Here is a 22,594-nt window from a genome sequence, read left to right as displayed (position 1 = left end):
CTTGTGTTAATTCGATTGAAAGCACATTGAATCCGTGCTTAAATTCAGATAACCTATGGACAAAAGCCCACTCCCAAGTGGCCGGAGATCAGCCCAATAAATATATCATATTTCTTCTGGGTTTCATAAAATGCACCCATCCAGTCAAGAGAAATATATAGTTTACCGGGCCACCCTTCCATGGTCAAGTAGCAGTCGTAATTTTTACACGAGAGAGGGGGATTTTAGGAAATCAGAGTAGCAATTGGGTATATATACATGAAGTTTCTCTCTCCATCTTTCTAGCCGCACTCGTTTGCCAATTGGATTCTGTTTTTCCAAGAAGCAGCAGCAGGTAGAGGGAGAGAGAAAAGCATCTCGAAACGCCGAGTTTAGCACTGCAAAACGCAAAGGTTCTCTCTCTACCTCCCTCTCCCGTGTATTGCAATCCAAACACGCGCTTACTTCTAAATTCCAAAACCATCATCGATTTCCTGTAAATCTTAAGATGAATCCATCCCTATTGATTCAAAATAAAAAGAGCTAGGGTTTGCGTTTGGCTTTTTCTCCAATCGACTGTGTTTAATCAGATTCGAATATTAAGGAAACTGCATAAAAGAGATTGTTATTATAAGACTAATTCATAGAAATTCTGATATCGAAGCAATTTTTTTAAAAAAATTTATGTTTAGATGGCGCTGCAAGAACAATTAGATCGATTCAAGAAGCAGCAAGAGAAGTGTCAGTCTACGCTTACAAGTATTGCGAAATCAAGGCCTTCTAAATCCAGTCTGACTCAAAAAACGGTTGCCGTAGCTCCAGCGCCATCTACCAGTGCGAGGACTCCTGCTCCTGCTGTCAAATTTTCTAATGATACGGAGAGGCTTCAGCATATTAATAGCATTCGAAAAGCCCCTGCCGGGGCTCAAATCAAGCGTGTCATAGACCTGCTTCTAGAGGTAATCTTGAATTCTTAACTGTTGTTGTGATTTCCTTTCAGCGTCCTGCATGACGTTCGTGTGGTCTTATTGAACTTTGTTGGCATGGCAAAATTTAAGATAAGGATTAGGTGCATGTAAGTTATTGGGTCAATCAAGATAATGAATCATCTGCCTTGTATTAAAAAAAAAAGCTGGGGGTGTTTGGTATTTTCGAGTTTTTGAGTATGTGATTGCCTATGATCATTGCACAACATGGAATGTATGCAAATATTAGTTGCGAATGAATTCTGTTAATGTGAACTATGGTGCTTTTGTGGAAGAAATTGGTTAAAAAAATAGTGCAGAGTGTTGGAATAACTTTGCAAAACTTTAAAATAACGTTTTCTGGTGTTTACTTTCATGGACCTGGATGATAGATGATTTAAATGAGACATGGGGATTTAATTGGTCATTTACTTCTACAATGTTTGGTTTTTGGGGGAGATATAGTTGATGCTCTTCACTGCTGAGTGGATTATGTCTGGGAGTGAAAGGTTAAGGCTCCTGGGCGGATGTTGGCTGCCTAAGAAAGAAAGCTAAGATAAAGAATAGGTGTTAAAAAGTTGCAATACTTGATGAGAGGGGGTGAATGTTTCAGGAGTCTTTTCCTTGTGAGTGTTTTATTTTCCTATTCATGTTGGTGCTTTTTTAGGACCGTGTCCTAGGATTGTGCTGCTCTATTTTTTAGGCACTTTTAGAACACCATTTTATTCACATATGACATGCTGTATTTTGCATTTTCTCTTTCCAGCTCTCTTGTGAGATTTTAGATGTCATGAAAAGGCATGTGAAGCCTTTTTTGACTGTTTGAGAAGTTCCCCAGCTTTAAGTTTTGGTTAATCTTTTGAAATTACTGATATTTTAGATTTTAGAGGATCGTGTCTTCTTAGCTTATCCTGCACCACGAGTTAGATTGTTCCACCCCCTTCATTTTGGCTCTTTTCCATGCATTATGCTCCAGGAAAAGAAAATTGCTCGTCATGCATCATGGTGGCAGGAATTATGTTTCTCACTTCTCTGCTTTCATTTTTCTCTCCCTTCTGATCTTGTTAAATCTCAAATCTCATGATAAGGTATTCTAGTCCTGTTTTGAGAGGAGTTGTGAAGCATCACCTTCCTTATGACTTCTCTATTTTTGCTTGCTTGCTTGCAGACAAGGCAAGCCTTTACTCCAGAACAAATAAATGACCACTGTTACGTTGATATGAATTCCAACAAAGCCGTGTTTGACAGTTTGAGGAACAATCCGAAAGTGCACTACGATGGGAAACGCTTCTCTTACAAGGTGACTCTCAGTATTATGCACCTGCAAACCCTGATAGATTGGCACACTTTTGGATCAGTAATTAAATCATTGTTACTGATTTAATAACTGCCTTCCTTTTCCCCTCTAATGGAGGATGACATTCTGGGTTTTGATTGTCTATAGTCCAAGCATGATTTGAAGGACAAGAGTCAACTCCTTGTCTTGATACGGAAATTTCCAGAGGGCATTGCTGTCATTGACCTCAAGGATTCATACCCAAGTGTGATGGATGACTTGCAGGTATCTCTATTTGCTGAATAATTTGTTTTTTATTTTGGTGGGTTTATGCATATATTTACATGGTCCTTTTATTTACATGACCGTTATAGAGAAGGCACATATGCAATGCCTTTTCCATAACTTTTGAAGGTTGTCTGCATAAATGAAAACTCAATGAAATCTGTAACCTGTACTGGAAATATTGGTGGGTTGTATAGCATTGCCTTTTGTGGTCCTTGCTTGTTGCTGAGGCTAGTAGGGAACAATTGAGGGCTCTTTTCCTCAATTTGATGGTAGCAAAATCTTCAAAAAGTTCACATGGTTATTTAGTTGGGCTTGTTTGATAGATAAACCCAGTAGAGAAGAACTTGGTCTGACCTTAAGGATTTTGAGCTGATCCCAAACAAGCTTAAAGGTGTGGCTCAGATTGGCGCAATTTTTCCTCTTGAAAATTAGTAGAGCCTGGATTAGTTTTTTGAGCACTGCATCCTCTCTTGTCTGTCTGTATGATGAATATTGATGATAACTCTGTGCTAAGCAGAATTTTGAACAAAATTGTACTTGTGTTCTAGGCTTTGAAAGCTGTAGGCCAGATTTGGCTGCTATCAAACTTTGATTCGCAGGAGGATATTGCCTACCCAAATGACCCTAGGATGGTCATTAAGGTGGATGATGACCTTAAACAGCTTTTTCGAGGGATTGAGTTGCCTCGCGATATGCTTGACATTGAGAAGGATCTCCAGAAGAATGGGATGAAACCTGCGACCAATACTGCAAAGAGGAGGGCTGCAGCTCAGGTGCAGGGCATTTCCACTAAGCAAAAGGCCAAGAAGAAGAAGCATGAGATCAGCAAGAGAACTAAGCTCACCAATGCACATCTTCCAGAACTTTTTAAAAACCTTGGTTCTTGATACTTTGGGGGCTAGAATGTTCTGTTGTTGAGTCTCTGAGATGATCATTTATAGCTGAGGTGCAATATACTCTTATGCAAAGTTGCCGGATGCCTTTGTGCTCTGGAGTTCATATCAGTGTGTCCTGCCCGTCAGAATTTTATTTACGTTCATCATCTAAATACCAGTTGTTTGGTCTGATATTTTGATTCCATTGTGATTTTGCCCATAAAACAGTGTTGCGTTGTTCACGTTGGACACAACACCCATTATAGTGGAGGATAATTTGCAAAGTTCCCTATTCTGGTATCTTTCCTTTCTTGTTTGGACAAGTGCTCTAAAATCTAAATGCTCAAGATTTATTTTTTTGGTGAAATATTAGTAAAGAGATCGACATGGATGTTATGATTAGAATAAGAAATTGGGCCTAAATGGACCATTGACGTGCTGAATTTAGGTGATGTGCTTTAGCTCCTGGCCCTTCTTGTGCCAGGGCCTTAAAAAAAGGCTTGTGATGGGCAACCTCTAGATGGTGCTTTATAGTCGCCTACTTGCCTTGGTGCCAGGCCCTTCGTTGGTTACCCACTATGGACCTATGGTGGGTCTGTGTGCCAACGAAATTTCTGTCTTTAAACTTGGACCGTATAAACCGTGTTTAAGCTGAAAAACAAGTACACCAACCAAGCACTATGCAGATGTTCCCAGGCGTGCTATTTGGCTATTTAAAACGAGCTTGAATTCTATATGTGAGTTATAGATTATTGCATTTCATCGGAAATGACTTAAATTGTAATCAAGCTTTGTCTGATTCTTCCTTGCCGTCTCTCACGTTTACAAGCACAAGCACATTATATGTTTTGCTTAAACACCCACAAAAAAAGAAGAAGCTCTTTCTTGCTTAAGCAAAAAAATGAGTCATTGTATTTGGCATCTCTTCTACAAAATCCTTTCGTATGAAAGCAGAAGCAACTTTTCTTGATGATTAACGCGATCTCATAAATCTATTCTCGAAGATATATTAATTAATGACCGGGAAAAGTGGTGTACCATACGTTAGGATATATCCTCCTCTTGTTTTCAGGGACCCATGCAAGTGGTTCGATCATTCTGATCTGTCTCCATGGTGGTTTCGCTTCTGCATGCTTTGCTCGACTACTTGCCAACGCTAACTTTTGGTCTTATGCTACCTCTTATCTATTCTTATATAAAGTAGAGAAATAAATTCCACAGATGGTAGTTTGCATATGCGGTAAAATCCTTCATTTTTAATAATGGAAGATACATCTCGGAATCCTTGCAAAATATAATGGAAGGTTGACTTCTTGAGCGTAAAACACTTGGCATGCGCACACATATGAACCCTAAATATTGCTTTGCTCTCTTTTATTCATGTATGGAAAGATTTCCCCACTCTCGAGGCTGCAATAGCAATAAAGTAATAGTGAATCCAAAATCAGTTGGCCAATTGTTGTTTTATATTAGCTGCTATATTTATGGTTTGACTTCTTCTTTAAACCAGCACAGGATCTTGCAGGTATTCACACATATAGTCGGTGACTACAGCCAACTTACTAGACCGTTTCTTGTACTTTATCTATAGTTTATAGGCATTCACTCTCCATTTCACAATTATTATTTTTTTACCTTTCTCATCTCCTAAAATTTTGCTGTAGCTTGATACTGGTAGATGTAGAAGGACACGAAAGAAAGCAGAGAAATTAACATGAAACTATCCGAAGATTTCTTCATGTACGAAATACTTCATCATAATTTCTACAATTCAATCAAGTAAAATCACAACTACAAAGAAAAACACTTGTTCAATCCTTTTCATCTGTATTCAATTATACATATTTGAAGCAAGGAGAGAAAAAAAAGAAGTAAAGATGAGCGATATAAACTGCAAAAGAGATATCTATACAACTGAATACAAAAATAAAGACTAATTAACTAACCACAAGACTCTAATCAGTTGTGAAGTGGATTTGGCCCACCTGGAACTGTTCTATAAGAAGCTCCATAAACTGGGTCATCGATCTCATCTTTGTTGGATCCTTCAGGAGCTTTTGCAGTGAAATGCCATGAAAACTGAGTAGAGACATCTGTTTCAACTGTTTGGTTTGTTTGATCTCTTATATTTATGTGGAGGTAGCGGCAACTTGAGAGCTGGCTAATAGCAAGGATGATCATCAAGAAAAGAAATGAGCGTCTTGGATTTGGAATCCTCATGGTTTTGATGAAGAGAATGCAGCAGAAGAGGTGATATATAGCTGAAAATTAGCAGCAGCCAGTTGAAATATTGGAGCTTATGTACTAAATAGCCAGAGAGGGAGGGAGAGGTGTGAAGTCTTATGGGATCAAGCACCTGTGGTGAAGATACAGCCAAAACTCTCTACTAATCTTCTTTCGAATGGCATTAATGCCCTTTACTAGGTAATGCTTTAAATGTCACATCACTGGAAGAACAACTACTACTAATTAAATTCAATATAATTTTTATTTTTATATTAGGATCTAATCTACATGCACATATCTATTCCACAACTTGTCTCATTGCTCGGTGTATTGGTAAGTATAGTTTTTTTTTTAATCATATAATCTTAAATTAATTTTATTTATCAAAATCAAAATATTTTATATTATAGATAACATTTTATTACTTTCTCGAGATAAATATAAAGAAAGAGAATAAAAACAAATAATATATGTATTTTTATACTTTCTATTTTAAATTATTTAAATTCATTCTAAAACTATTTTAAAAACAAATTTATTTTCCATCTTAACCAAAACATCTTCATCCTTTCTATATTTATTTCTTGTTTTTTTGGAACACTGACCACTTACAAGCACTAATTACAACATATAAACTATTGATCACTCTTTTAAATTAAACCCTTTTTGTTCATAGTCATTGCGAATACCTCAAGAATGGTAAGCTGTTTACTCTTTGAAGTCGTTCAAATTGTGCACAGCAACGTTTTTCTTTTGTCATTACAGCCTCAGGTTACATGAAGTAGGAAATTATAGAGGCTAGTTTGGTCCTTCGAAACCCACTTGGGTGCTCCTTTGAAACACTGTTCTGGTGAAGAACGTTGACTTTACATGAGTTGGGATCTCTCTTATTATTCTCATGTTCTGATAATTAAGCTAAGCGTCTGCAATTCATTATTGGTGAAGACTTTGAGGTAGGTTAAGAGACACGTGCGCGTGCCACATGACTACCGTGACAAGTGGCTCACACGTTCTCTGTACTCCGGTGCCTAGCTTCATCACATGTTCTTGCTTCTGAGCTATTGATAATTCGACATTAAAAGATGCCTACTACATAATTAGGATTTTCCGGCAGGTTTATTGCAGCTTGTTAGATATCTGGTAGGCACACTCAAACACTGGGATCCCGTGGTTTTTCCTTTTCCTTTCTCCCTCCGCCGAGGCATTTGTTGGGCAGTGCCAATATGGGAAGTATTCTGGATTTTACCAAAAAGTTTAATGCACTTGGTAGGCACACTCAAACACTGGGATCCGATTGATTGATTTTGCCTTAAGGGCACCTTTTGTTTTCTCTTAGAGAAACCTCAATGTTTATTATGTTGTTGTTGCTTTAGCACTGCTATCCCATCTCTTAATATTAATTTCAAACATTGAGTTTTTTTTAAAATTATATCAATTATTGATATAATAAATCTAATTAGCTCTTCCTACCCAGTGATTTATTTTGAAATATATAACAAAGACTGCTTCAGTGACGATAAGCAAATGCCAAGCTCGTGTAGACAAAAAACAACGATGAGATGAGCGGAGCTTTTGGTTATGTCTGGAGGCAGAAAATGATGATATATAGCCAGCTAGTCAACAGTGCCCAGAGGAGCATGACATATTCGGCGTTGATTGATGGGAAACATGATTTCCATTAAAAAGAGGTAAAACGATCTCAATATGTCTTTAATTGGAAATTGAGGGGTTAATTAGTTTGATTCAGAGAAAGGGATTTGATTTGACCAAATGTATAAAATAAAGGGATCATCACTTGAGAGAGAGAGAGAGCTTTTTTTGCTCGGGGAGTACAAATATTTTATGCCCAAAAGTCAAAGGCCACATCAGCTGACAGGATTTCCTCGTTATAATTTCAGTTGTTTATGAGTCACGAAGGAGAGACGGATTTTCCTATTAGATGATTTAAAAAGGCTTTATGATTTTTGGCCACGAAATAATTAAAAATGTGACTGAAAAAAAGGGGGTTTGAAATTGTTGAGGATGACGTGCGATGGTGAAAAAAAGGATGTCCTTTCCCTGGAATTCGTAGCAGGTAGCACCAGGGGCGTTACCTTGCTGCTGACAATTACATGTCTCTGACGAAACAAAATTTCATGCGAGAATTTTAGGGGGTTTCGAGATTTATTAAAAACAAATCCCCGTTTTAGCTACCCATGAAATTAACAATGATTTTTAAAAACTAATAAGTATTTAATTGTTTTTCGGTAATTTTATTAGTAAAAAACTAAATCAAAAAATCAAAATTCCTAGTTTCAGAAGAAAAACCCCTTTTCACTTTCTTAGTCTGCTATTTAATGAAATTATGTTAAGAGTTTCAATTACTGTTTTTTCCACTCATAATATGGGACAGGGACAAAAAAGTCAATGACCATAAAAAAAAAAAAAGAGAAGTGTGTACGTGTTTGTTTATTACTTGAGATGAAATAACATGGTTGGGAACTCCATGATTCGGACGGAGAAAGTTTACTTTGTAATGATTAGAGAGAAATACTGTTGGAGATTAGTTGTTTAAGCGAAGTTTGATTATGTTTGGATGCTTTAAATGTGCTATTTTTATTACGAGCTTGCATCCTTATCTATTTTCTCTGGTTGCTATCATACATGTGTCTTTTTTTTTTTTTTTTTGTCTTAATGGATAGCAATAACGTGCAATAATTGTAAAATATATTAGGATGTTAAGATGTTAATTGAATTTTTAGAATGCTTTTTAAGTTAAATAGTAGTTATAAATAAAATTAATTGATTTATGATTTTATTTATTGCATATTTCCAAATAATAAAATTTTGGGTAATCTCACATATAAGGTGCTGCTTAATTTTTTTTCTTAAATAGGATATAATGATAATGTTATTACCTTTATATATATATATACTTGTTCATTTGACGAATAAAAGGTCATTAGAGAGTAATAAATATAGGAGCACTGCCAATTCTTCTGACAGCGCTTCTAATGACCATAAATCATTAAGTGTCAGCCATGACTAGGCACTTTAGATACATGCATCCTCTCTCGAGGCAGGCTCGTCGAGTGTGAGACCAATTTGCAAAGGGGGTGTCCTTTTTGAGCAGGATGTATACACTAAAAAGTATATTGCTCAGTGAAAGCTCGACCACAACATGTAAGTTTGTTTTCTTTTCCTCCTGCACAATAAAAAAATAAAAAACATTGGATAATATTTGAATGATTAATTTCAATGAACTAATGTAATTTCATTGGTTCCTCACAATCGAGTTCGAGCCAACAATCTCTAGTTGTCTAGGCGATTGTATAAGAAAAGGTTGAAGTTCAAAAGACCCGACTAAATAGTATGGAGAGGACCCAAACTTAGATCCAAGATGATCGACTTGAGGGATAAAGTGAGTGTCCTCGAGCAGTTGTTGTCAATCATTGCTGGTACATATGGTCAACCTCGTTGTCCTCTTGGTTCCGATGAAGATTCGCCTCCTCCTCCTCCAGCTTTTTAATATTAAAAAAATATACTGCAGGAATTATCGATGGAATTTTACATCACCAACTGAATGACCGGCTAAGTCCCTCATAGAGTTCCAGAGAGTTGGAAAAAAAACTACATGACTTTGCCACCGACTATTATAGATAAAATTACCGACAAACTAAATCTGTCAAAATGTTCTAGAGACTTAAAAAAAAAAGTTAGATGTAATTTTTTGAAGGCTTAATTCCATCGGTAATATGCATATGATCACCGATGAAATTTTTAATAGTTTATTTTGTCAGTAATATGCCATAATTACTGATGAATTTACCGACATAATGAATGCTAGTAATTTTTTTGTTTGGTATATGTTTTTCATTTGTAAATCCATCGGTGATTATAATACTTAAAGAATAACCAACAACATATAAAACAACGACAATATATTTTCTGACAAAAACTTTTTATTCATGATTTTATTAATATTTTTTTTAATAGAATGAATATTTAAATACCGATGAAATATTTCATCAGTGTTGTGTAATATTCCAGTAGTGTAATATTTTCGTGCTTGATTTGTGATGCATGCATGCAGTAGCTTTTTTAGCCATCCCTGGTAGAACAAGAAGAATGGGGCAAAAAGATAGACTTCGGCCAAGCTTATTTAGCTAACCATCTTTATTAAAAGCAAGCCTCTTTATTAATTATAGTGCTAATATCAGAATTTCTTGAAAGAAGATGCTAACTTCGTGTTTTTAGAGTCTAATGGTCCACGTAGTCACATTCTTCTTGTCTTTGATTAATGTAAAAGATGCCAGAGAGATAGATAAGGTTTGTTTTATTTCTTTTTAATTGGAGTTAATTAGCCATTATTTCAATGCATTATATACTTTGAATTCCGAAAGGAGAGTGAAGACTTCCCTAGAGCCAGAGTCAAATAATTGATGGTGTCAAATTTGTGAAAGGGCTTTTCAATGTCACCATCCCAGAATATATGCAAGTTGTTTGTTTGTTTGATTATATAAAGCGGTTGGAATTGGAAACATAATTATTATAGTATATGTGTAAATAATATATACTTTAGTCCATATAAATAATTAATAAAAAAAACAATGGGATCCTTTATTTATTTAGAATTGTAAGTGTTTTTCTGTGGATTACTATCATATAATAAGGTTTTGGGAGGAAAAGATAATAAAATAAAATTATAAAGAAACAGTTGGAAGGAAAAAAAAATGATCCTTTTGTGTCACTGGCTTTAACTGTATGTAAGATGCTACATTAAAATTTCTCAGAAATTGCAGGTTTAATATAAAAAAATATAATATATAGGGATCAAAGTGGAACATTGTTGAATTTGCAAGTGCTAGAATATATTATATAGTTCAACCCAAATAATATGTTGACTTTGACCAATGTTGTATCGTATTTGTTCGATGGTTGTCGATCCCATTACTTTGCAGGTGATGTTCACAAGTTACCACCATCATATTATTATTTAAGGTGAAATGAAGTAATTAAGATATTTAATTATCGCATTCTTTTGACTTTGTTATTTCTACGGAAATATAATTACCGTAGAATTGAACCGTCATCTTTGACATTAATAGAAAGGCTCACACATGATCTTAGTTTCTTTCTTTCTTTTTTGAACACCATGGTCTTAGCGAGAAAGCAAGCAATTTAATAAGCAATGGCCTTGAGTTTATACTCACACATGAACTATATATGTACCAATGTTTGAAATTAAACCCACGAGAGGCATGAGCATAATAAGTCATGATATGCTACGAAGTCCATCTCAAATAAAGTTTGCATTCATTCGGGTTCGGGCATATTATGTGGCCAAATGCTCTCCTAAAACAAGGGTTATCATTTTGGGAACTTTAATAGCCTAACCAGGCTAAAATAAATTAGATCTATGGTGTCCACATAACTCAACAAGACAATACTCCTCAATATGGGACTTACTGAGATTTTATAAAACCAAACCTATAATGAATCTGATGCGCTTAAAGTTGATTGTCGCATCCAAATGTACTACCCTTAATCAAACTTAGTTTACTCACCACCAACTGACAAAACATATATGTAATAAATAAATATATGTCTCTTGACCACTTATCCCGTAAAGATTGGTCGTATTATTATCATTAGTAGTACATAAACCACAAAATTCAAAATTAGAAAAAATTTTATAAGTCATCTATTATCAATTTAAATCCTTGTCTTAAAGTAGTTCAAAACTATAGATAAAAAGCATATTAATTATCTTAACCTTGTATGAACACACTCATATGGATTTAAAGCTATATAAATCACCTTAAACTCCAAAACAAGTTATCTTTCGAGAGAAGAAAAATATCATCTTCTTCTATTTGTTTGAACCTAAGTATCCTTTGTAATTAGACTCTTGCTTACATTATCTCACAAGACTCCAAACTCCTACCTAAACTGACTTAGACATAAAAGATCCTCATCCTTTCTAAAGAACTTGTTTTGTAAGTGTTTATTTATTCAATTTCAACCTCCTTATACCTTTCAACCCATTACAATCTTAGAAAAATCATAATATTTGATAAGTTTTCAACAACCTCATCACCTATAATCATCAACAAGGATAATAATCATGTTGCAATGCAATCCACAAGGTAATTTTTTAGCTCTCTCAAGAAGTAAAAGTGTACATATTAGAGGAATAAAAAGTTTCTGTGTTAAAAAATGTAAGTATTAATTTGATTTGGTTATTTTGTAAGGAGATTCTATTACATTTACAAATGAAAATTATTTTATATATATAAAAAAAAACCGAAACTAAATAGTTCATAAATTACTTCATATACATTTTTCCTTTTGTTTTAACTTTCTAAGAGGTCTAATGAGCTTTCAGCATCTTATAAACACTCAATTTCTTGTTTTAATCTAAATTAACATCCAAAATAATTGTCTAAACTTAACAATTATAAATTGGTTAAACCATATATTTTTTAATGTAAATATTAATTTAATTTAGTTGATTCTTTTTATAATTCAAAAAATTCAACTCACTTAGTTGGTCTAAAAATTTCATAATATTCAGCCGAATAAATCAATTACATGCTTCTATCTAGATTTTAATACATATTCTTTCAGCTTAATTTTACATATCTAGTGTCTGCATAAATAATGTATCTATACTATAATGTTGGGTTTTGTCTTAAATTGTGGGTCCAAATGAGAATAAATACACATGCACTTAGCTCTATCATTTTTCCTTCCTTTTTAAAGGATATCTTCATTTTAGTAAATTCAAATAAAATTAGGAAATAAACTCTTAACCAATCTACCCCCAGTATAATATAACATATTTCTAGTTTTAGAACCCTCGGGTCTGTTACAATTTTATAGTTTTGCATAAGCCATTTAAAACCAAGAGTATAAGAGTCACACAAGACACTACCATTTGCTATTGTCACTACTAATAAAAGACTTAATAATGGAAGCTTTTACCTTTTTAATAACCTGTTTATCAATAAAGTTATATGTGCTTTCACTGTCAATTACAATAATCAACTCTTTTATTTGCCAGCTTTCTCTAATCCTGATGGTGTTGTGAGCATAACTGTCAATAAATACATTCAGTGACAGATTAAACTCAATCTTATTATTCTTTGTTATACTTTCATTGTTATTTCCTATCTTAGCATCCCGAAATTCTTCATCTTCATCCTCGTTGCCTTCAATCATGTGCAATCCTTTAGCAGTATATTGATGTCCAGGTACACATTTATTTTTATATTTGAAACACTGCCCCAATCTGTTCATACAAGGTCTCATAAGCATTTTTCTATCTTTATTGACCTTCGTTCTTGTATTGATTTAGAGGTTTAACTGGAAGATTACATGTTAGCCTTCCCACGTGAATTTTAAAATTAATTATTGGCTCGAACTTGTTTTTCCTTGCAACAACATTATTTGATTATTACTGCCATTTGGCTTGCTCAAAGGCTATCATTAGTTCTATTAGTTTAAGTATCTTCAACATAGGTTTAATATCTTTCTTTAATCCACAAACAAAAATGAAAAATGTAGTAAGATTTAGGAAATGAAGAGCTCAAATCATGCATAAAAGAATTTAATTCCAATTTCTTTTCCCGCTGTTGGAGTGTTCAAAATTCCTTTAGAGTTGGCTCCAATTTCTCTTCACCATTGATTCTTGAAATTCTTGGTGAAGGCCTTGCAATCTTTCATTCAACCTTCTGCAATGTTTTTTCAACGGAGGCTTTTACCTTATAAGATAGGCTCTAATACCAATTGATAAGCTAATAGCTCATAGCTTAACAAGGAAAGAATTGAGATGAAGAACAAAAGAGGAGAGCTGAGAAGAAAGAAGAAATGATTGTATTCTTATTACTAGAGAACCATGAAATCCCTTTTACATCATTTATGCACTTCAAGTTAACTCAACTAACTCTTCCGCCTTCTAACCAATTCTCAATTGACTACTAACAGTGTTTAACTATTTTTGCTCTTTAATCTGTCTAGCAGTTGCTGTTGCTACTGTCCTTCCTTCTTTACCATCACGTGTATTTAGGGGGGGCGGGGGCGGCAGCAACAACGCAAGATATACGGGTTTAGTCGTTTAATGATCCAACACCTTTTGCAACTTTTTAAAACATATCTATATCTGCTTAGAATACATTCTTAGGCAATCAATTTGCATTTGAAGCTCCAACGTATCTTCCTGAGATCAAATCACAAGTTCAGTTGGTAATTCTCATCTCCCTCAATGTGCATTCATGTGTAAAAATGAAACCATGGGTTTCAAAGGACACCCCAGCTGTTATGATTTCGAGTTCTCACTTGGAATCCTATACGCTTACAGACAGATAGGGTAGGGATTCAAGGATGGGGGGGCCCTATGCCCATTGCTTATCCTCCCCGAAACCCCCCCAAAAAAAAAGAAGGAAAAAGTACTTGAGAAAAACGCAACTTAAAGATCCTCGACAAATACTAATAGCAGCAATAATGATATTACTAAAAAACAATATAAAGAGTAACAGGGGTGCGTGTATCTGAGTGCATTGTCGTTCTCAGCCCACTATCAAACAAAATCCAGATCATGAATACACTGCACTGGATGATGCAATACAATAACCCATCAAAAGCGCAATAACAAAGCTTAGAAGACGCGATAGCATGATGATTGAAGGCAGGAGCTGACCTATCACATATACCAGTTTTCAGGTGGAATAAAAGTTGAACCTGGTCTTTCAGCAGAAGTTCATGATCCTTTTTTAACCTCAGCAATACTAACCAGCAGCTTGCACGTATTAATGCTCCCAGTAAGTGCTACCTTCGGATCCGGATACCAGGGATGTCTTTCAAACCCATCTTTAAAGCTGTTTTTCTGCAGAGGGAAGGTGGTTTTTGTAAGCCTATTGACTCGGAAAATCGGTTGGCTAGATCAACAAGCGAGGTTTTATCCCTTCCAATTTCTCTGATGGAGTTATAATAGTCTAGCCAAGCATGATATGCTCCTTCTTTGACACTACTATCAATCTTTGACATGGACTCCTCCATCTGCAAAAAGTTACACATATAAAACCTGCGAAATTGCATGCCCTGATAACAAATAGATAAGAGGGACTAAAACTCTAGAATGCATGCATTTTGATGTTTCAGGGCGGAAAACATTATATTTGCACTTCAAATCGAGGCTGACTACATTTTAGTTACCGTCTATATCAGGACCACAACTTTCTGATATAATCAAGGATCATCAAACAATGCTAATTCCACAGTTCACATAAAGAATTCATCATTAAAAATCTGTTTAACATAAAGAATCCCAGAGCTTCAGAATATTAATTGTGAATTCCACACATGCCCTTTGCATACTTATTCTCTAGGTTCAGTTTCATTTCTTTTAATATCAAACCATAACTACAATCTCTTAGAATGCTGAATAAAAACAAGAAGCACAAAAGAAGCAATTAGAGCAAGTAATAAGTTAGGGAAGTGCCTTAAGCTTAGTTTCTGAATCCATTTTTGGTAAAGGAAACTTATCAAGTGGCAGGTCTTTTAACTCATCGAGGAAATATTCTTCCCATGGTGCGAGCAATAAGATCCCTCCTCCATCTTTCCCTTCATGTCCTATTCTTCCAAGCCGATCTATATATTGTTCGCGATCACATGGAATCCCCACCTGATTATTGTTAAAATTGATGCATTATTTTACAGTACTGGGAAAACATATACATAATACTGGCCACTGGGTGTTGGAGAGATACTGTCTCTTGGGGCATAGATGATTTGATGATCAGCAATTTATACAAGCAGAATATGAATATATAACTTTCTCAAGAGTTGTTGGTACCTGAATGACCAAAGTAACATCAGGATAATTCATTCCACAAGCAGAAACATCAGATGTAACAAGAACCAAACGATTTGATTCCTGGAATTCATCAGAGACACGAGTTCGATAGAGTTGAGGCTTTCTAGAATGCATCTCCCTTACATTCATTTTCATTTCCCGGAGAAGTAGATACATGAGTGATGTTACCATCCCAGTTGTACAGAAAACAATAACCTGGAGCAAGTTAAATGTCCAGGACTCAACCACACACATTCCACTTTGCAAATAAACAAAATCCAAAAACTACAGAATCTTACCTTGTAATCAGGTGCCTTCTGGATATGCTCCTTCAGAAGATAATGCACTACCTGAAAATGCAATTCGTGTGGAGAGACAAGAAAAGACTGCTTGATCTGTAGGAGCAGAAACAAGGATTGATGCTTTTTGCTTCCCAATTTAGAAACAATCACGAAATCAAATGCCAAACAGTCAGCGTGATTTTACTTATAGTGATTAGACATCTAAAACATCCATAGTCGTTAAGCCAGTGATAGAATGTTCAGCCTAAGACAAACTGTGGGCATTGCTTTATAGGTAATATGATAATTTGTAACTGTGGGCATTGTTTTATAGGTAATATGATAATTTGTAATAACATCAGGTAATCATCATCTGTCATTCCCTGATTGGTAATTTACCATAACAGTTTCTTGATTTAAGGTATACCTTAGCAGGAGTTTCCATGCAACTCACACCCACAGTATTAACAAAATCATGTTCCCTTTTCAATACAAGCTGAGAAATTCGATGAACCTGCATAAGCATGATTAAAATCAGAATGAAGTCATGTGACACAATAGTGCTGCTTGTTTGACCCATCAACAAAGAGATGAGGAAAAATCTAACCTCTTTTGGAATTGTTGCAGAGAAAAGCAAGGACTGTCTCTGACGGGGCAAGCAGTCTACAATTTTCTCCACATCCTTCCGAAACCCAAGATCAAGAAGGTGATCAGCCTCATCAAGTATAAGCATCTTCAATCCCTTCAAATGCATGGATAAACCACTTTTATTCTCAATGTGATCCAGCAGCCGACCAGGAGTTGCAACAAGTATCTGGAAAAGGTTAGCACCAGAAAGTGATCTACATGTTTTAATCATGAAACACAGGAATAGCAACTACATATTTATTTCTTTGCCTTTCTCCTTCTCCATGCACATGCCATGAAATTAGTCGAAGTTAAACTCGCAAAAAACACAATAGCACACGATCAAACCTGACAAGGATCAGATTCAAGGCATCTCTGATCATCTTTGAAACGTGTTCCTCCAACTAGTGTTTGCATAACTATTCCATCATGGTACTTCAGTATAGCATTTGCTTCTGCTGCTATCTGACTTGCTAGCTCTCTTGTGGGGCAGAGAATAAGAACATATATCGGAGAAACTCGTAGCTTGGCATTGCTACTTCTTGCCTTCAAAACTGCTTCAATTGCAGGAAGCTGTTTGTGTTTTACAATGGCACTGAAGGAAAGAAGCTAAAATAGCATAAATTACTTTACAGGAATGACAAGAGACTTGTAGTTTACCAAAAAAGCTGCGCTTTTTCCTTTGCCAGTTTTGGCTTTGACCATAGCATCCTTACCTGCTCCAAATTGAAGTGAAAACCATTATTCAAACTTCACAATGTGTAAGTATGATCATTTTTCAACAGAAATTATTCTCAATATGTATATTAAAGGAATAGTAATAAATGAAGCATGGCTTGACTTGTTTGAGAAAAAATTATGGATAATCAAAATGGAGCAAAGAGAGCATTTCTTCAGGATAACAACATGAGATATGCTACAAGCAGCCAAACACACTCATGGCCTCGCACACGCCAAAAATGAAAAAGTTGACAAGCATGCGCACACTAACAGTATTGAACTATCCTGACTTTTGAGCTAGCAGACTGAATAGTTGCCAAAAGCACTCATAACTGAAGATGAAACATAAAACACAGTTGGTATACCCTCAAGGCAGACAGAAAGAGTAGCCTCCTGTACCCTGGTCATTTGAACATAACCAGCTGCTGTAAGTGCTTTGACAGTCAATGGAGACAGACCACATTCATCAAATCTGCAAAAATACATACAGCACAAAATCACCAATTAACAAATAAAACACAAGATCATTACATTACACATTACTCCAAAACCTCTGCCTTTACTCTACCCTAGACTCTCCAGAACATGCAAAGTTTTTCCCTTTACTTTTCCCATTCTTTTCAAACCAGACAAAAATTATGCACATTTGCCGATGAATGCCGAGATTACCTTGGTAGTTACTGCCAAATGACACCATTTAAAACCAAGAGAAACCTTACCGTTTATCGCTAAGAATTGAATCCTCGTCCTCGTTATCCCCGTCATTTCCGGCTAACTTCTTCTTCCTCCCCAGCTCATACCTAATCAACTCCACTTCATTCGCAAAATCATTCTTCTCAAGCTCCTTTGATGGAACCCTTCTTGTCTTCTTCACATCATACTTCCCCAAAGCATCTCTACTCCCAATCTCCTTCGCACTCCTCCCTCTCCTCTCTCCCCCACCCTCCAAATCAACACTCTCATTTCTCCCAAACCTCCTCTGTTTTTGTGTTTCAAAACCCTTATTCTTCATAAATTCACTCACATTCCTCGAATTACTCACGGCCCCTCGCTCATTCCCTGAATCTCTCCCAAAATTCATCACTTTGTCATTAACAAACCCATAATCTTCATCATCATCACTCGAAGAACTCTCATTTATCCTAAACTTCCTCTGTTTCCGCACTAAAGGCTTAACAGAAACACCACTGGACCCAAAATCTAAATCTCTACGCGTGGAATAATCTCTATTTTTCACATAATTAAACCCGTTTTCTTCGCGATGCCGCGATACATTGCGCCCTTCTGACATTAATTTTCTCAAATCTAATGGCGAATTAATCGATCCTGGCCGTTGATTAGTCCCAACAAATCCTGGCCGTTCATCTGATGGGGCTTTCAATGGCCCATCCATTTCGTTCCACAAATCTTCAGCTCCTTCTTTCATGAACCGATCAGCGAGGGCTTTGATGTGCTCTTTGGGGCTCATGGGATTGAACTTACTTGGGTCCGGGTTCAGGTTCGGGTCGGGTTGTCCGGCGAGTTTGGAGCGGATGTTGGAACGCATCCGGGCTTGGTAGAGTTGTTTTTCTTGGTCAAGGAGACGTTTCTCTTTTTCTTTGGCTTTTTTCTCGTGGAGGCGTTTCCATTGCCATTTGTTTAGACCTCCAGGGAAGGTTCGTGGTCCACCACCCATTAGTCGAATGAAGATTCGGGTCCGGAGCTGTTCCGATAAGGATTTGGAGCGGTGGATGAGTGATGGGTACATGATGGCGAAAGGGAAGTGGAAATGCCAAACTGAAAGGGTTTGGTGAACACTAATTTGTAGGGTTTAAGAGAAGATGGGTTTTGGCTTTTATAGTCATGATTTTTTCCCCCACAAAGACAAATGTAAATTATAAATTGGTCTCTATAGTTTCCAGAAATCAATTAATCAGTCCCCTTGTTTCAAAAACCTTTTTTTTTTTCTATTGACCAACGTTGACCACTCGAAACAAAATTTTTTTAATAAATTTAAAATTCATTGTGGATTCGATTGCTAATTTAGATTAACGAACCTTTTCTTTTGTAAAGATGAATGGAGTTTTTGTGTTAAAGAAATGATGAATCTTCTAATAAAAAGAAAAAGAAAAAAAGAGTTAATATTCATCAAATGTTTTGAAATAGGTGACCCCAAATACATATTTGATAGGCTTTAATCTATCAATAAATGTATATTATGTATTTATATTTGAAATAGGTGACCCCAAATGTTTTGAAAAAGGGTCAACTGGTCGGGTTAACCAGGTCATCCCGAGTCGTGACTTCCCCTATTTTTTCTTAAACTCGGTCCGGTTTCAACCCCAGGTCAGACAGGTCGTCAACCCGCCGGGCCAGGTTTCAAAACTATGGATTCATCTCTTTAAAAATTGTTTTTTCATCAAAGCCCATCGGCGGACTTTGTTTATTTGGAGGTCTATAGACATGTCTTCCCCAGTCAATGAAGTTAGCTAAGCCTAACAATCTAGTGAAAATTAATGCAGGTGTTGCAGAGTTCTTGCTCAAGTTAGATTTAAGTTTACTGTAAAATAATTTTTTTAACTAGAAAAAATTATTTTTTATCAAATTATTTTGAACTTAGATTTAGATTTGTATTTTTTTTAACCCATAAAGAATTAGTAATTTAGTAGCTCACTATTTTGTCTAGTCCAACCTATTAATGATAAAATATGATTAGTTTTTTTTTTCAAGAAGAGTTTTATCTAAACCTAAGTAGTCTTTTTAGCTAAAAAAACATCAAAGTTGATAAATGGAGGGAATTTATTTTGGTAATAACCATAATTAATCCTATATTAGTTTTGATTCCAAAATCATTTGTAAAAGGGGTTGAAGAAGAGTGTTTTGGGATTGATTTTTTCATCACAAAATCTACAGAATTTGTGACACTCTTTTTCACCTGAATATCCAATTTTACTCCTCTATTTCAAGCTGTGGTTTTTCTATTTATTTTATATCTATTTTAAGCTTAGAATCGATTCATGTAGAAAGATATTTGAGTCTATATTTATTTGTGTTAATTAGACCTTGTTTAGGAATGCACCTAAACAAAGTGATGTTGTTGAAATTTTATGAGGCTTATTGAAGTTAGTCCTTTTACATCAAATGAAAAATAATAAAGTACAAGGAATTGATCCTTAACAATGACAACAAATTTCAAATTGGTTATATACTAAGTTCTTCAATAAATAAATATCTTTTATTGATTTTGTTTAAGTATACTTTCCATAAATGCTAAGAATTTATGATAGGAGTTAGTTTTATTCTCTTATGCATAATCCTATGTATGATTAGTCTGCATGTTTGGATTGTATCTCAATCTTTTATGCAATTTTATATATAATTACTTAATAAGCATGCTAGTCTTTTGTTATGATTGTAAATTTATTATGTTCTTAATATATTATAGAAAATATTGTTCTATTTGACCACCTTGAACTTCAAAAAGTTCTTGTTGGAAAAAATGCCAAAGTTTTCAAATAATAAATTCAATTCTATTATTATGGTGGCTTTGGACATGTAGAATCATAGTGATTTCATATGCAATACCTACATCTTGAATATATTTGACAATATATAATATGATGTGTATAGTTCAATCAAGAGTACAAAGACAATTTGAAAAGTTTTGGACAAAAAATTCAAGGTTGAAGCTGCTGGTATGAAAAAGTTCACAGTCAATAAGTTTGCTCAAAGATCATTATGAGTCAAGTTCAAGAGTTTCAACTAACCTTGCATGATGTTTATGCTAAATATATAATAATAAATGAACATTATCTAGTGGTTGCAATTATTGAAAAATTATCACGATCTTAGAAAGAATTCAAGAATTACATTAAGCATAAGAGAAAGGAAATAGGCTAAGGGTAGAATAGAATAATAAGTTATCTGAAAGAAGAGCTAACTTTTCTAGTAAACCACCTAAAACAAACTTTGGAGAACAAGTGGCGAAGTTCCACAATAAAGACCTAAAGATAAAGCTTGTTAAGAATAGGAAAATTGTTGCTAAAAAGTTTAATGATAAATATTTTATATGTAATAAGATAGTGTATCTAGTTAAAGATTGCAAAAATATGGCTCATCAAAGTAAACTTGATAAAAAATCTCAAACATCTACGAGTTGATTACATAACCGTCACGTGAACCTTTTTATAGATACAGATCCTCCACATGAAATTTTCATGCGAGTCAGTTCAGTATATATGTCTTATGACAAGCACCTACATATTAGTTTTAGGTATCTCTTATACCTTAACTTATGAGAACAACTGTTTTCTTTCATAAATGAAAGAAAATAATATGTATCAATCTCTACGGTTCTAATAAATGTCCAATATTTAAGAGAGCATCGACTATGAATATTTTAGAAACAATGCTTTGATGGAATATGAATTTCATAATTATAACAAATTTATAATTTTTTTAGCAAATCATTTATGTCTTGTGAACTTTATCTTTACTCTGGATTCATAAATTAAATATTAGATTTATTAATCTAATATTATATGAATATTAAAGATAAATTAAGTCTTTATTAATAATAAATATGTAGTTACGTGAATATAATAATGTTACGTGTAATCAACCGATTAGTTATAGGGCATATTAAACTAACACGCCATATACAGGCTACATTAAGATACACACTCTCTAAAACTTTAATTTATTTTTTCTTTCTATATATTATTTTCTCCTTTTATATATACTAACTTAAACATCAAAGAGTCGTTATTCCTCAAGGGACTTGCTATTTCAGGTGAATAACCTATTCCTTCAGTCAAGTCCATCCATAATAGGTCAGCCTAGTCACACCAATAACCCAGGACGCAGCCATGAAAAATCTAGTTTTTGTTTGAAGTTTTTCTAGGATTTCATCATTTACATATCAAGTTTAACAAAGATTAATGAAGTTTAAATACAATTAAAAAATAAATTTAATTTTTATGCTCATAATTATTTTATATATATCTTAAAAAATTAAGTTTACAGAAGGAGAGAGACAACTTGATTATGAAGTTGTGAAAGAATGCTTTCTTGAAAATGCAGCTGGTTGTTCTTTGGGAGTTTAGTTAAAAGTCAAGTGTTCGAAAAAGAAATGGAGATGGTGTGTGTTCAAGTATTCAACAGAGAAAGCATGCTTGGAAATTTACATGGAAGAAATGTTTCAACTCTAAGGGACCATTCAAATTACCAGACTTGATATCTCTCTCGTTTTTTTGTCTGCCTTTTTTTTTTTCTTGCAGAACTTGCTATCCAGTTTCCTGGATATGAAAATAGGCATGAAGAGGAGATATTAACTTACGTTATGTGTAATCAATGATAGAAATCACAAATCTTTGATATCTGATCTTTTATGGAGGTCCCAAAATGACTCCTTTGATTAAGTAAAAAGATGATTTCGTATAAAATATTTTTATTTTATGAATTTTTATATGTTCATAAGAAATTAACTTACAAAAAAATTATTTTATAAAAGCAAACGACTTGGAAACTTACAAAAAAAAAAT

At 34.6% G+C, this 22,594-nt stretch overlaps 2 protein-coding genes across 3 annotated transcripts; one reads left to right on the top strand and one right to left on the bottom strand.

The window, feature by feature from the left end:
* Positions 1–224: 224 nt before the first annotated feature.
* Positions 225–3,683, top strand: LOC7478059 (uncharacterized). The gene is made up of 5 exons (XM_002299510.4): positions 225–392; positions 672–938; positions 2,113–2,244; positions 2,389–2,505; positions 3,057–3,683. The coding sequence occupies exons 2-5, from the start codon at positions 672–674 to the stop codon at positions 3,393–3,395; spliced, it is 855 nt and encodes a 284-aa protein (XP_002299546.1). The 5' UTR covers positions 225–392; the 3' UTR covers positions 3,396–3,683.
* A 10,391-nt stretch (positions 3,684–14,074) lies between these two features.
* On the bottom strand, positions 14,075–18,893 carry LOC7478057 (probable DEAD-box ATP-dependent RNA helicase 48). 2 transcript variants are annotated; one of them, XM_024593829.2, is made up of 10 exons: positions 17,792–18,892; positions 17,438–17,544; positions 17,013–17,068; positions 16,701–16,925; positions 16,333–16,539; positions 16,153–16,239; positions 15,744–15,839; positions 15,445–15,660; positions 15,091–15,273; positions 14,075–14,648 (listed from the first exon to the last, which is right to left on the bottom strand). In XM_024593829.2, exons 1-10 carry the CDS (start codon positions 18,817–18,819, stop codon positions 14,418–14,420), a joined length of 2,436 nt encoding a protein of 811 aa, XP_024449597.1. In that variant the 5' UTR covers positions 18,820–18,892; the 3' UTR covers positions 14,075–14,417. The 2 variants fall into 2 exon arrangements, with proteins under 2 accessions (XP_024449597.1, XP_024449598.1); XM_024593830.2 differs by lacking the exon at positions 15,091–15,273 and having other exon boundaries at positions 17,792–18,893.
* Positions 18,894–22,594: the final 3,701 nt, after the last annotated feature.

The sequence above is a fragment of the Populus trichocarpa genome, chromosome 1 (genome assembly GCF_000002775.5).
Source record: "Populus trichocarpa isolate Nisqually-1 chromosome 1, P.trichocarpa_v4.1, whole genome shotgun sequence".
Taxonomy (NCBI): Eukaryota; Viridiplantae; Streptophyta; class Magnoliopsida; order Malpighiales; family Salicaceae; genus Populus; species Populus trichocarpa.
The sequence above is the reverse complement of the archived record's forward strand: the minus strand, read 5'-3'. Positions and strand labels throughout refer to the sequence as shown.